Here is a 15,251-nt window from a genome sequence, read left to right as displayed (position 1 = left end):
ATGGCTGATTGGGCCCATTCTAAGTAGTTTGATCCATCAAACTTAACAGTTGTAATCTAGAAAGTGTTTTCAGTCATGTTACCTGAACCAAAAACACCCTCCCCCTGGCTCTTAAACACTATTCTTGGTTAGGAGTTAATCAAAACCACATTCTAATTACTGTAACAATCAGCCTACTGGGTCTGAAACTAATAACAATAAATCTAGAAGCAGAAATCAGATTCAGCGGTACTAGGTCTTTAAATACAGAGAACAAAGAACAGAAATCTGATATCAGCCAAGCTTAAATCACAAAAGTCAAGTCTAACTCTTATTTGGACACAGTAACAGTCCTGGGTTTCAGGGTTTTCTCTTAAAACCCTAAATAAAAAAAGAGTATATATATAGCCATACCTCTCAAATTAAGCTATCCTTGTTGCCGTCCTCAAAAAAGGATGAAATCTTACCCAGAAGTTTCTGAAGAAGAACTGATCTTCATCCAAAAAAAAATCTTATGGAAATTCTGATCGTCACCTTCAGTCTTACTCCAAAAAACTGACCTTGATTCTGATCAACCTCAGAAAATTCTGAAAAAAAAACTGATCCTGAGAGAATCCTCTTTAAAAAACTTCAATCTTGATCAGAAATAAACTAATCGGCACCTCCAATCTTGATCAAAGACCTAATCTTGATCACCAATTCTTCTCTGATTCTTCCTGATTACAAGGAGCATCCTCCAATCCTTGGACAGTTGCTGAAGACTCCTTGTGACCTCCAAGAATCAGCCGAAGAAAAAAAACTTTTCTAAGCTTCCAGCCCTAATTAATTCTCATGTGGTCGGCTGAATTAATTCCACATGAGATTTCCTAAATCGAGTGCTCTGATACCAAGTAGTCGTATAAGACTACAATCAGCCTTGGGTTTCGAACAGAAAACAAAAGAAAAGGAAAAGATAAGAGGAGAGGAGAAAAGAAGTAGAGAGACGGAAAAGGAGAACTTGTAGAGAGGTTTGAGAAAAGAGAGAGTGGTTGGTGTGTTTAAACAGCCGCCCCCCTCTTAAATTTATATACATAGTATCATACTTGTAAAATGACTGAATTGCTTACATGGCAAGATAAGATAAGATAAAGCTGAAAAAAACTAGTCCTAATCTTATCATAAAGAACTAATCCTAATCATAACTTATTGCTGACATACAAACAGTGGGGACCACCTTAGTGGGGTCCACATTAGTGTTCTCTACAGGTATCTCTTGGGACTTTGGCTTCAGAAGAGGGTTGAGGGAAAATGAATGCAAGTCCCTAGTGCTTTTGATCTCAACACTTGAGAAGGTCTACTTAGACCAATCTATAGCTAATAGTAGAGTCTGGTCCCCAACTCTTGATGGTTTATTTTCTTGTGCCTCCTTTGGTTTGCTCACTCACTCCGATCCTTTGGGGGTGAACTTACCAGTGAGAGAAATCTGGTGTAAATCGATCCCTCCAAAAGTACAAGATTTCTATTGGGAAGTGTTCCTAGGGAAGGTAAACACTTGTGACATGCTACAGAAAAGAAAGCCAAACAAATGCCTCTCTCCTCATGTGTGTCCTTTGTATGGATTGTGGTGAAACCCTACCCCACTTACTTTTATCCTACTCTTTTGTTTCTGGTATTTGGAATTTTGTTTGTTCTCTCTTTGGATGTAGGTGGGCTCCCCCACAGGATGTGGTAAGTCTATTCAGCCCCTCCTTCCTGAGGCAACAGAGGAAAACAGCTGCTACAGTATGGACTATATGGGAGGAAAGAAACCTAAGACTTTTCTCTAGAAATAGTAAATCAAAGGAGGAAGTTATTGAAGTCATTAAAATAAGAACTGCACATTGAGTGATGACCATGGAGCTATTCAAAAATTTCTCCACAAATGAGATTCTAAGAAGTTGGACTGAAGTATCACAAACAGATGCACCCAAAGTAGTTTTTAGAGTGGAATGGAAGCCACCTGTACTGAACAAACTAAAACTAAACTTTGATGGGAGTTCTTTTAGTAACCCAGGAAGGGCAGGCGTAGAGGGTGTGATTAGAAACCATCTGGGTGTGGTGGTGGCACTCTTCTCAGTTCTCAGGACCAATAGGTATTGGTGACTCAATACAGGCTGAATATCTAGCTCTACTTCAAGGTCTGAAGATGGCTGAGCAGATTGGAACAACAAATTTAGAAATAGAAGGAGACTCACTACTGGTCATTTCTTAGGCTAAAAACATCACATCAGTACCTTGGAAGCTCAAATTTATCTTCAGTGAAATTGACATACTTGCAAGGAGGCTCAACTCTCAGTTTGGTTGGGTCAAACGGAATGCAAATGGGGTGGCGGATACCCTAGCAAAACAGAGGGAAAATAGATCTACCTTGTACTGGGCAGAACTGTAGCTGATTGTCTGTGGTTGCAGTCTGGTTAATGCATACCGCAACCTATAACTATTGTAACTGATTGCAACTTTGTCTCTGTTATTAATCAAAAAATTTTTGCTGATCAAAAAAAAAAAAAACATTATTGGAATTGGAAAAAAAATGTCTTTGTCTTCTTTGTAATTGTTTTAAGTTTTTTTGGGTTGTTAGGGTCTTTGTGTGTGTGGCAGGGGGTTGGTGTTGTGGATTTTGGGCGAGAAAAGAGTGGGGGAGACTCAATTTTTTTGTTTAAGTCTATGAGGAGGCTCAAAATTGTATCCCTAAGAGTTGTAATGAGGGTGTTCAGCTTTTCTTTTTTTCTCTTTGTGTTTGTATTCCCTTATCCTTTGCTTTGAATGAAGTTTCCTTTTTATTTATTTTGAAAAAAATGAAGGTTCCTTTGCATTTATCATATCACTCGACCACTTTCTGATATACAAGAAAGTTAGATCAGAAACTTACTCTAAGTGGTCCTCCCTCCCAAAGATATATGCATTCTTGAAATTAAATCATTTCAAAAAGATTGTTTCTAGTGATGATTCAAGTAGTGTATTCAGAGTTCCTTTTAATGTTTAGTGAGGTTTATAGGTTTGCAACCGTTCATCATTTTCAACATGCTTCCCATCCTACATGATCAAGAAAATAATATTTTTCTTAAACCTTGAATATTTGTATCTCACTCACCGTGTATAGGTTGGGGCACCACTGAATTGAGTCCCAACTAGAACATTACATATGCAAGAATAATCATAATCAATAATTTTTTAACTATCTAATTTGGGCATTACACATGGAGCATTGGAGAAGGAAAAGTTTGTCAATCATCCAAATATATGCAATAAAACCAAAGGTCATAATTTTCTGTACAGGTTGATTTTTGGTCCAACTGATGTGAAATGTAAGACCCATCTGTTGGCGGATGTGGATGCTCAAAACATGGGATAGATAGCAGGTTCTGGGGGCTCCAGACCCATACATTTTGTATTACCAAACCCAAGATTAATCCAAAATGTAAATCCATAGAATCAAAGTTAACAGGATCCATGCACATCACATGAAACATTCATAATCTGCCAGGATCATGAATTTACCGTAGATGAACTTTTTCACGAGCACCCACATCCATATCTGCATGATAGAAACCAGCTGAAATTCCTCTCTGACATAACTCCTCTGCAACCTACATTTCTTGGGAATATAAGAGAAGCCATAATTTTCTTCATTCAAAACGTGAGATACAAACTATAGTCATAAAAAGCACAACAAATAAAAAAACAAACAAATCTAAACCAACAAAAAAAATGCACGAGAAATATAAAACATGTATCTATGTATGTAAGTCAAACATGTAGTTTCCCTATTGCAGATGCTGCATGGATATTCTGGTCATCTTGATCAAAGTTTTACATGGATAAGGTGTGGGTTCATTACTAGAGTTCATGACCTAGCTCTCCAAAACCCAAATATAACAGGTAAAAGCCAATAAAATAAACAAACAAACAAAGACCTTTCTACTGAAAAAGCAGTAAAAAGGCTAAAACCTACAAGGCTACAACCCCCTTTCTAAATTAAAACCCATTAGAAAACTTCACCTCATAAACAACAATGAAAGCCAAAAATAAACCACCATATGTTAATTTCCCCTTGTCCATTTGTTCTATGTTGGTGCATTTGAAAAGACTGAAAGAACCAAAAAAAAATATCCCACATATGAAAATGATTATAGAAGCAATGCTGGAATACCTTTATACACTAATAACACCCCATATGACCATTAAGTATCATAACCAAAACTTTTTTTTTGGAGAAAGGCAAAGTAGATTGTATTGTAATACTGTAGAAACTTCTAACCCAGGGATCTAAGTGATAACTATAGAAGGAATGGGGAAGATTTGTAATAAACCTAACACAGACCTGTTCACATTCCTTTCTGGAGAAACAATAAACAATCCCAGATTCATTATTTGGATATGAACTACGTATAAAATCAGCAATTTCATCAACAACCACCTTCCCAACGGAAGACTTATCTCGTACCTGCAATGCAAGTAAGGTATTGTAGTTTTATATTCTATTTCAGCCACATAAATGTTTAGAATCAGAGACATAAATATAATTTCCAATATACCATATAAAATAGATTAGGCCTGTTCACTGTGCTGACAAATTTAATACATTTCGAAATATGTAGCATCTCCATCAGATCTGCTTGAACCTTCTTAGTAGCAGTTGCCTGAAAAGTAGAATAAATAATGTAGAGTTTGAACATATTTCATTGGAATAACAATAATTCAAGTCAAGAAAGTGAAACATACAGTCAAAGCGACCACTGGAACACTTGGAAACTGAGTCTTCAAAATACCAAGATTCTTGTAGTCAGGACGAAAATCATGGCCCCATTGACTACAGCAATGTGCCTCCTAACAAGTAATTTAAACAATCAAAAGTAAGCAATCAAGGACTTTCACTGGCATGTGTCTAAAAGAAAGTACCTGTAACAGTTAAAAGCATGAAATAGGAACACAGTAATGCCAAGTTACATATCAAAGCAGGCAATCTATACCAATGGCATGTCTGATAATTACAAAAATCCTCATACAAACTCAAAAAAAAAAAAACAATAGTTATACCTTTAACGTGATATATGATTAAAGTTTGTGCTTGTTATAACTATCAATGTTGGTCATGAGTCAAGGTCGCACCATATATTTTGATGTTTGCCTTAGCACAGCTTTTAATTGTCATCACCCATGACTAATAACATGTGTCATAATATAAGTTAATTCATCATATACACCATCCATGATAAAAGCTAAAATCTCCAATCCAATAGGAAATGTAGCTGCAGATGGTGCAGGCAAGAAAACTATCAAGATGTAACATGATAAAAAAATAAAATAAAATAATCAGGAGATACCACAAGCACATTAAAGTGGCTACCTATGGCATCATATTCAAGCCTTTGTTGTTCATATTATTTAGTAGGCAAAACATTCTATAGTAAGCTAGTAGATTGAGCAACTTGTGACCAATGACAATTTTGGAGTTGTTAGCACAGTTCGAAACAAAATCCAAGGAACATGAAGAAAACCATCTACTCACATCAATTGCAATAAGAGAGAGACGACCGCCATGATGGCATTTTTCAAGCTTTGACATGAACCTCTTGCTTTTTGATACCTTTTCAGGTGTAACATACAAAATCTTGAGCTCTCCTTCTCCTTTTTCAAGGGCCCTATATATAAATTTTTCATCTTCCTTACTTGTAGTTGATGTCAACATGTAAGCTGGGATGCCTAAAGCAGATAATCCCATTACCTGAATCAATAATTATGAGAAAAGTTCATTCATTTAATGCAGAATGTAGTAGATGATGCATAAGAACAAAATTAAATGCACCTGGTCCTGGATTAGGGAAAGCAAAGGACTGACTACAAGAGCAACTCCATCACGAAGTATGGCTGGTAATTGGTAACAGAGACTCTTGCCACCACCAGCAGCCATTATGACCAGAACATCTCTTCCACTCATGACTGCATTTATTATCTGACAGCAATGGAGATTTAATTCGGTAAGCACATTTACATGTAGTATGATGAGGAACAGCAGTTTGAGATATTTATCAGCAAAAATTAGAAGAAAGAATAACTTACATGTAATGGAATTTATGAATCAGAAAGCATGTAAGAACTTATTTACGTTGTTAGAAAAAACAATAATTAAAAGAAGAAAATAGCTAAGAATTATCAAAATCAGGTCAATGACCATAAGAAGAAACTTGTAGACAGCGTAGTAATGAAATTTAGATGGGAAATGTGACACTGAATATGTGAACCTAAAATCACATAGGAAATAATGATATGGAAGAACAATTAAAGAACTTCCTGATAGGGAACTAACCTCCCGCTGATTTGCACGATATGTAGATATGCCAAAAACATTAAACCTAATATCATCAGCCTCAGAATCCCACCCAAATGGCCCTGACCAGTTCTCTACAGTAACTGAAGCACCACCGTCAGCTGGGCTTCCAGATGCATTACATTCTTCTAATAGGATCTTCAGTTCAGATTGTCTTGCATACAACTTCTCTTGCCGATCAAGCAATATTTTTATCTGGTCTGGAGAAAAGGATATAAGGATAATGTCAGAAAAAATGACCATTTAACCTCCTCAAAATAAGATTTAGGTGTTTCATACCCTATTATGATACATACTCCATTGTCCATACAATGCTATCAGCAATAAAAAACATGTACTCTTAGAAAGGTGTAGGTAATCCAAAAAGTCAGATAATAAATACATGGATTAAATCATATTAAATCTCCAGTAGCTTTCAAAGTAGGCAGTACCTAAGAAGATCACAAACCATTTAATCAACAGAACTGATCCAGGAAAAACCATTTTAAACAACTCAGAAAAGATGAATTACCATATATCTAGTGGATGTTTGCTTGGAGGAATCCATTTATCGACATTGTTTCCTCAAGAATCAATGATTTTGAGGGGTTTGGAGAATCGCTGATTCATCCAAGAAAACATGTTTGGTAGAAATAACGCTGTTGAGGCAAATTGTCACAAAAAAAAAGAATAAATAAAAACATGCATGGTTTGAACATTTTTGGCATGGACATGTCACTACCATGTCAGAACTCAATTCAAGAATCACCCCCACCCCAATTTGCAAAGCTATCTCCCAAAGTTTTGGGCATCATCCATAATCATGGAAATCAGGATTAATCAATTCCTCTACTGATTTTTGAGGAACCAGTCTTACCAAATGGGAATTTTCATACAATTTGGGGAACCAGCTCATGTGGCAAATTTAAAAATCAGAATCGGCAAATCAATTCCTCCAACTAAACATCCCCCTACTTCTTCATCACTTGGCTACTGATCTTAAGCTGGCATATCTCCCATTTGGGAGATATTGATTGTGACATGTTTGTTTGGCAAAGAAAAAAAAAGTTACTGTTATTATTAAACAAGAAGGCTGATTGCGGTATGCTCTATTCACCATAGTAGAACAGTTTTTTTTTTTTTTCTTTCATTGTAGACCAAACCTTCCAAAATTCCAAATCTATGGATCAATTGTATTGTCTTTATTAAAAAAGAAGATTGGAGGCAATATAGTTAAAGGAACAATGCCAGTAAAGCATTAAACAAAAAAAAAACCTACATTCCCAGTTAATGGTAGGGCTACACTGTAAAATTCAGAGTTGAATGAATAGTGGAATGGTGTATCAGTTAAACTATACCAAAAACGAACTAAGCCTAACAAAGAATTAGGAAAACAGATGCGATTCCATCGAATTTATACGAAAACACAACGAATTTCAATTTCAATGTATCTAAAGGAGTGATTACTCGTATCTAACTAATTCTAAAGACCGTTTTGGGAGGTGAGTTTAGAAACAGGACCTTGAACTTCTTGAAGCTCCGTCTCCACATTTAGCAGCTCCTCTAAGATATCATCTTCCATCCTCTGGTTCTGGTGGCAGCCGCTAAACCTAGCGGCAACAGAAAAAGCGCGTCGTTTTCAAAACCAAACGGGACAATCGATTCTCAGTTCAGTATTTCTTTTTCTTTTTTTTTTTTTTTCGGTTTTTTGCTAGGAGTTCAGTACTTCAGTTGTACTGTTGTAGACTTGTAGTTCTAAGGTAACGAGGGATGTCACGTGGGAAAAACGTGAGCATGTAAGAAAGTAAAATTCCGGTCTTGGACACTTGGATTGCGTTTGGACAAACCCTCAATTTTAGGTCCGTTTTTGGGCTTGAAAGTGTTTTTTACTTTTAATTATGTTTTTAAAAGAAACATTTTGCCAAATGCCTAAAGCACTTTTGTCACATTCCACAGCCCAAAGCTCAAAAGCAGAATTTTAGTTAAACATAGCCTAATTGTCAAAAAAATAAAATAAAATGCTTAGAAGAAAATAGTTGCCAAAATGATAAACCCTAATTCAGGGAGTAAATATTATTTTTGTAAAAAAACTTGGCTCATTTAGGATTGAATAAAAGCTGGGAATATTTTTTCAAGCTAACATGTTCATAAGTAAAATCTCTTGAAGTAGGTTGCAAAAGGATCGAAACAAATTGGATATAAATAGATATAAGTTTGATTCATTTATATTCAAACTCAAATCTTATCCATTGAATTCATATCAAGTTTGAATCAAATTTGGATTGCAATTTGATATTAAATATTATAAATAAATTAAATTAAAAAGTGATCAAAATATTATATATTATTTATAAATTATAAAATGAATTAAAAATGATTGATATTGTATTTGATGAACAAACTGAATTGAAAATTAATTATTTGAAACTTAAGCTTATGACAATTTAGCTAGGAAAAATACAACATTCAAACCAGCTTTGCTATTATGAGTATATATTTATCGAGGGTTCGAAGGTATATATATATATATATATCATGTCTTTCTGATAGCATAGCATAATAGGGGCATATCCATATTTGATCCAATTATAAATGAATTAAATTCAAACTTAGGAGAAATGGATACTGGTTGTAGCCCTACTCGAAAGGATGCAAACGTCCTCCTTGGAATGAGTAGACATAAGCTCTATCTTTTTATTTGGTTTTGTGCATGTTAATAACAAGCAATAGATTGAGTGTAAACAAAATAATACTTGATAGAAAATAATTCATTTTCAACCATGGTAAATATTTTTTAAGCTTTTCTAGTGTAAGGTCATGTGTCATAATGCACCTATGAAGGCCGGACCGTCGGACTGTCAAAACCAGGAACTGGTGGATTCTCTCCCCAGTTGATTAGAAATAAAGGAAGGAGTGGAGCTTTGTGATTAAATGCTTACAACTAAGTGGCTTTTCTTCACACTTCTGTGAACTTATTTCTCCGTGTATGGCTTTATCATTCATGCAATTGATGTTGAACGGTGTTCCATGCTTCTCGAACCACCCACTTAGCTGAGCTTCAAGGATAAAGGATTGCCTTGATACCTTTAGTGGGTGGTCAAGTCAATGAGTTAATATCTAAAAATCTTCCATCTTCTTTAGTCGTAACATTCATAGGCATTGCAGAAGAATTCTTCCCTCAATTATGGGAGTGAAGATTGGCCTAAGCCGGCGGTGTTTTTATCTAAGGCAGCGGTCTTCAGTCCCCCCCCTAAACCTCTGCCAGCTTAGGTCAAGACCGTTGGCTTAGACATAAAAGATCACCGCCCTTGAAGGCCGGTCTGAAACGGTTCAATTAACTCTAAAGCGGTGGTACAATTAATAAAAGTGGCGGTTTTGACCACCGTCTTAGATCATATTTGACCACCACCTTAGGTCAATTAAAATTCTACCTACCCTTTTAGGTGGTGGTCTGAACCACCGGCTTAGGTTCTATTTGACTGCCGCCTTATGCTAGTGAAAACACTCTAATTGCCTTCTTAGGCAGTGGTCTGAGCTGCCGGCTTAGATCCTATTTAACCGCCGTCTTTGATAATTTTTTTTTTTATTTTTTATACTAGTTTAATTCCATGACAAATCTCAATTTAATACTAGTTTAATACAAATCTCATGACAATTGATATTGTGATACATAAAAAATAAATAAATAAATAATACAATTAAAACAAAAATCTATTAGTTGAATTATTTATTATTATAATATCCAAAACAAATTGTTTAAATACAATACCCAATTGATGTATAAAAGTACAAGGAATTAAAAAAAAAATCAATTTCCAAGATAATGTAGCATGTCTTCCAATGCAAATCCATTTAACATAATGCTTGAACCTGCAAATTGTACCATATAAATTGTTAGGGAATGGATTATGTTTACCAGTAAAAAATTGGTCAATGCTCAAAATACAAAATCAAGTAAAATGCTTAAAAGAATATTGTTTTCTCACTTTGTAAGGGCTGACTTTGGCCAACTTGGATGTTTGACACTTGAGCTGCAAAAGAATGTCGAGATCAAAATTTTGCAACTAATAAACAATTTAAAAATTGAATTGCATGAATAGAATGGGACATGCTAATGAATTGAGTGTTAAATCATCCTTGAAAAAATGACTAGAGCATTCCTAAGCATAAAAATTTCTATTATCTATGTCTTTCCAAGTGTCAGTACAGATAGGGGATGCACTAGGAGTATTACAAGGGTTGAAGTTGGCCAAGAGAACCAAATTAACCAATATCATCATTTAATTGGTGGTGGAGTGGGTTTGTAATGAAGATGTCCTTGGTAGTACAGACACATCATGAGGGAGATTCCCGAGCTAAAAAGGGACAGGTTTGTTGTTGTTCAGTGGACTTATAGAACTGCAATGGCCTGGCAGATGGTTAGCAAGGCAAGAGTTGAAAGAAAGAGATAATTTGGTTCTGGGGGAATGGTTATGTAACTCATTCTCTGAGCCATTACGCAACTCATTCAAAGGGGTCCAGCAAATTGGTTACCCAATTTAAAGAAACTCCACTGCATTAGAACCAGGCCCTTAGACCAAGCCCTTTCAAATTTTAACATATGCCTAACCCAGGCTTACCCAAGTTGCACCCCTTAGGCATTCAGTTCTATGCCATTCCTCCACCCACATTCAGTTCAATCCATTAACCTCCATTTCTATTCTCCAAACTGCCATTCCACAAGCTTCCTTCATTCTGTATATCTTTTAATAACATATACACATGCGGAGATTGTATACAAATTTTATATACACTAATAATAGACTCCAACAGCTACTACTAACACACTAAGCAAAGTTTGAATGGTGAAAACAGTGGAAATAGATTCCAACAGCTACTACTACGTTAACTCACTATTATAAATTAGAAAAATATAATGCACCCAAAATTAAATAATACATTATACATGTGAATGGTGAAAACAGTGGAAACTAACATAAGTATTATTAATTAATTCTTTATAAATCTATAATTTATAAGAAAAGAATATAAAATTCATATATCAATAATTAATCACATTTATTTTTTACACAATGTTATGAGAATTGGCATATAATTTTTTATTATATTTAATTTACTTAAGTTTCAAAATATATAAATTAATTCAAAAAATAACTGTATCTACATGCATTATACATATGTTAGATAGTTTTAAGTCTTTTAACCTTGCCGTAACAGTAGGTATTGTCATTTGATACAATGCCATGGACAACAGTGTAATTTCAGTATCGACACACGAAAAATTCAATTAACGACTTAACTACTAACCGATAATCTCCCCGCGCTTCTACCATTTCTTCTTTCTCTCTTTCTTGATTTCTTGTCTCCAGAATTTTGCATCCGATCTGTTGGGCTCCGTGCAACTGAAACCACAGAGAGAGAGAGAGAGAGGACCAGAGGCCTGGAATCCATGGCAAGAGCTGAAGAAAAGAAAAAAGATGACATCCGAGTGTACATGATCTCCTGCTTGTTCTTTATTTGTATTACAGCTGGTGGAGCTTTACTGTCGATGTACGTAACCTTGCCGGAAACAGAACCGACGACATGGTATCCCATTGCAGGACTTACACTTGTGGCCATTCCATGGGTGTTTTGGATCCTTATATTCCTTTATACATGCGTCAAGGCCGCTATCATACTACGCAACCCAAGCCAGGGTGCCAACAGAGGAAAAGGTACGTCGGCAACCGCAGCTGCGGCCAAGACCACTTTCGAGTCCTCCTCCGTGGATTCTACTGGTGGTGGAGGTGGTGATCAAGGGCATGCCCACGTTGGAGCTGCCATTGCGATTGGTGAAGAAGATTCTCCCGGTGATGGAGAGAATGAAGCTGCACAGACCCATCAAGCCCCAACCCACGATGAGGAAGTAGGGTCTCATGGCACCTCAGAAAGTAAAGCAAACGATAGAGAAGGCTCTGCTGCTCGTTCAAATGACTCTGAATCGCCATTTGCATTGTCGATGTCGTCCTAAAGATGTTCGTTCATATACTTCAAAGGCAAATTATATATGTTCCAGGGTATCAATGTAAGCCGGCCTACCTTTGATCGATCTGTTTGCATGTGTAATCTTCGTAGCATTGTCATCTTGTGGGCTTTGCTTTGGGTTCCATTTTCATCCAGGATTCAGACCATGTGCTAGATAAATGGCCTTTTGATTGCCTGTGATCGCCACCCAGATCGATCTTCCGCCGGAAAATTCTTCTTCAGAAGGAATAGTGAAGGGGAGGCAGCTTCCGATTATTCCATTCGCGGCCGGCTACACCCCGAGTGAGAAATTGAGAATTGAGAAATGTAGCTTTTCGTAATATTAACGAGAAAGTAAAAGATGCTTGTTCCATTCGAAATATGTTGCGATTTTGTGAATTGAATGCCAAAAACATAGAGATAATAGTTCTGCAACATCTTAACTGACTTCGTTAATCCATCAAAACCATTCATTTTTGTCCTTCAAGTTACATTTTCTTTTCTCTTTGGAGATGATCAGGAGTTGCAGATGGATAATAACAATAACGTGAGTGTAATTTCTATTGATCAAAGATTGTTATATATGATGTTTTTCTGGCTGTTCATTCAATTAATCCCCTAGCTATATACGAGCTGTCTATCTTTTCCTTAATTTGGAAATTATAACCTTTAAATGAGCTACCTACCATCAGCTGCTTGGATGCTTCATGCTTTTCTGGTCTTGCAGTTGATTGGCATTGTATAAACTGTTGGAGTGGTTGGCATGCACCCAACAGTTGTTTTGCAGATGATATAATTTCAGTTTTGAGTCTAATATGGAAGAGTTTAAAGAAGGATTGTACGTGTGGAGGGGAAGAATGAAAGATGTTTGATGGGAAATTTGATTTGAACTTGGTCACCTCCTTGGCACTAGGATAAAAGTATCCATTGATTTTTGGCTCCCATCAATCAAATCCCAACCAGTCAAAGGACTGAATGGAGTAGCAGTCAGGTGCTGAACATCAAATTTTATTTTGCAGGTGAACAAAAGAAGATAGACAAGAAGAGAAGTTTTTGCGCCGACGGTTCAAACATCCTTATTGGTATGTTAAGTTTCTTTGATAAAAAAAAATGAGGACCGACTTAGTTAATATTTGGTCTAATTTGGATTTTTTTTGAAGTTGTCTTGGACTAGTCTGCCCCCTTTTTTTTTATAATTTCTTATGGAGCCATCTCCTAATCTAATTACAAGATAATCATAATCCAAATCAGATATGGACTCTATTAAGGAACAAACCTTATCCTTTTAAGAGGATGTACGTTCCATACCCATTTCCAAACCCAGGTTCAACCCAGAGTAAGTTGTCATATGAGGGCTTACTTAATCTTATTAATTATGGGCCTTATAAAGCTCACGACCCAAGGGTGTTGCATGGCCAATTTAGGCCTGATTTGTATGGCGTGAGACCCCACAATGACTTCACATAATTTCACATGGGTTCAGCCCAACCTCTGTGATTAATCAACCCTTAATGGCCTCTTACACTTAACCTCTTGGCCCGTAATGATTACAACACTGCCTGACAGGGAATGACCTCTCCCATGGCTGCAAGGTACAATGTCACAGTCTCTGTTCAGATGGATCCTGAGAATTAAAACATTTTTCATAAAACATTAATATATATATATATATATATATATATATGTATCATATAAATATATTTTACAAAACCAAATCTCAAACACATTTTGAATTCACTATCGGCAATTTAGGTTTCCATCAGAGAGAGCGTAAGCCCTATCATTCATTTTGTTCAACAAAGGGGCCGATCCTATCACTATGATCATCCACTCAAATGAATTCTCAAACTGTCCCAACATACTCAGGTTTTGACCTTCAATGGATTTCACTGATTGGCATATCAAAGACAACCCTTTCCAACACCTAGTGCAGTACCATAATCAAGTCTATGGGTTATGTGTAACTTTCAAGTTTTGCCCATCAATCTCCAAGGTCGATGGCATAACTGGAAAATTGTTTGGGTTTAGTGTTTCAACCAAATATACATTGCATGTGCTTTGGGTTTAACCCTAGCAGCTGAGACAAGCTACCCCAACATCTTTGGCAACACATTAATGTCAACCTTGGCAAGATAAACTCCCTAAGTCTATCCAATAACTGAGAACATTCTAAAATAACATGAGTCTCATCAGTGTCCACTTTAAGGGGTAATTTCATAAAAGCATATCAATATCAACATGAAACAATAATGTACTTTTATTCATTTACAATAAATGTATATGCACATCAATCTGATTGGAGATAAGGGTATACACTGTCTAACACAACCTCTTGCCATTATGTGGCGGGGATGTCGTTCCCGCGGTGCCCGTCGGGGGCTTGTTCTGGCCCCGATTGTCTGTGATTGGTCGGGTCTTTTGTTTGATGGTTGTCGAGCCTTAACCATTATAGGTTAGTCAGGTCTTTAACGAAGTTGCCATCGTGTTGTGACCGTTGGTCAACGCGGAGTTCGGTCAAACTATGTGGGGGTGTTTGGTCATTTATGCTTGAAGAAAATTATTTATTTATTGAGTTTGTACAACCCAATCACCGTTAGATCTCAATACCGGTCGTCATAAGTACATCTTAGTCCTGGCATTCCAACTCTTTGGAGTAGGTCTTCCACACCTAGTTTCCCCTTTTAAGGGTCGTCCTGCCCAAGATGATGGCGATGACACTGATTAGGGGAGCTTGGGTTGGAGGGCTCGTTGGTGCCGTGCAACTCTTCTCTAGGTTTATGCTCTTTGATATCGACGAACCCATGGAGGTATCCACGTCAGACAAGGTCTTCCAGGTGGTGGTGAAGGTCATGGCAGCTTTCGGTGTCGTGGTCGTGGTGAAGGTGGTGGTGACGAAACTGCGATCGTGGATCTACATCAATATTTTGGCCCGCGGTGCATTCAA

The 15,251-nt window shown here is 36.6% G+C and overlaps 1 protein-coding gene across 2 annotated transcripts in view; it reads right to left on the bottom strand.

The window, feature by feature from the left end:
• RECQL2 (RECQ helicase L2) overlaps positions 1–8,025 on the bottom strand; it is an 84,116-nt gene extending 76,091 nt beyond the window's left edge. The window contains exons 1-8 of one of the 2 annotated variants that reach the window (XR_737689.3): positions 7,826–8,025; positions 6,305–6,525; positions 5,804–5,950; positions 5,507–5,722; positions 4,720–4,824; positions 4,533–4,637; positions 4,319–4,441; positions 3,496–3,584 (exon numbers count right to left, since the gene is read on the bottom strand). Coding sequence is in view for 1 of the 2 variants with exons in the window: in XM_010278660.3 (XP_010276962.1) it covers positions 3,496–3,584; positions 4,319–4,441; positions 4,533–4,637; positions 4,720–4,824; positions 5,507–5,722; positions 5,804–5,950; positions 6,305–6,525; positions 7,826–7,886 (1,067 nt within the window). In the remaining variant the exon portion in view is untranslated. The remainder of the gene's footprint in view (positions 1–3,495; positions 3,585–4,318; positions 4,442–4,532; positions 4,638–4,719; positions 4,825–5,506; positions 5,723–5,803; positions 5,951–6,304; positions 6,526–7,825) is intronic. The other variant, XM_010278660.3, reaches the window with a different exon arrangement.
• Between the last annotated feature and the right edge of the window lie 7,226 nt (positions 8,026–15,251).

The sequence above is a fragment of the Nelumbo nucifera genome, chromosome 1 (assembly GCF_055504915.1).
Source record: "Nelumbo nucifera cultivar China Antique chromosome 1, China Antique-T2T, whole genome shotgun sequence".
Taxonomy (NCBI): Eukaryota; Viridiplantae; Streptophyta; class Magnoliopsida; order Proteales; family Nelumbonaceae; genus Nelumbo; species Nelumbo nucifera.
The sequence above is the reverse complement of the archived record's forward strand: the minus strand, read 5'-3'. Positions and strand labels throughout refer to the sequence as shown.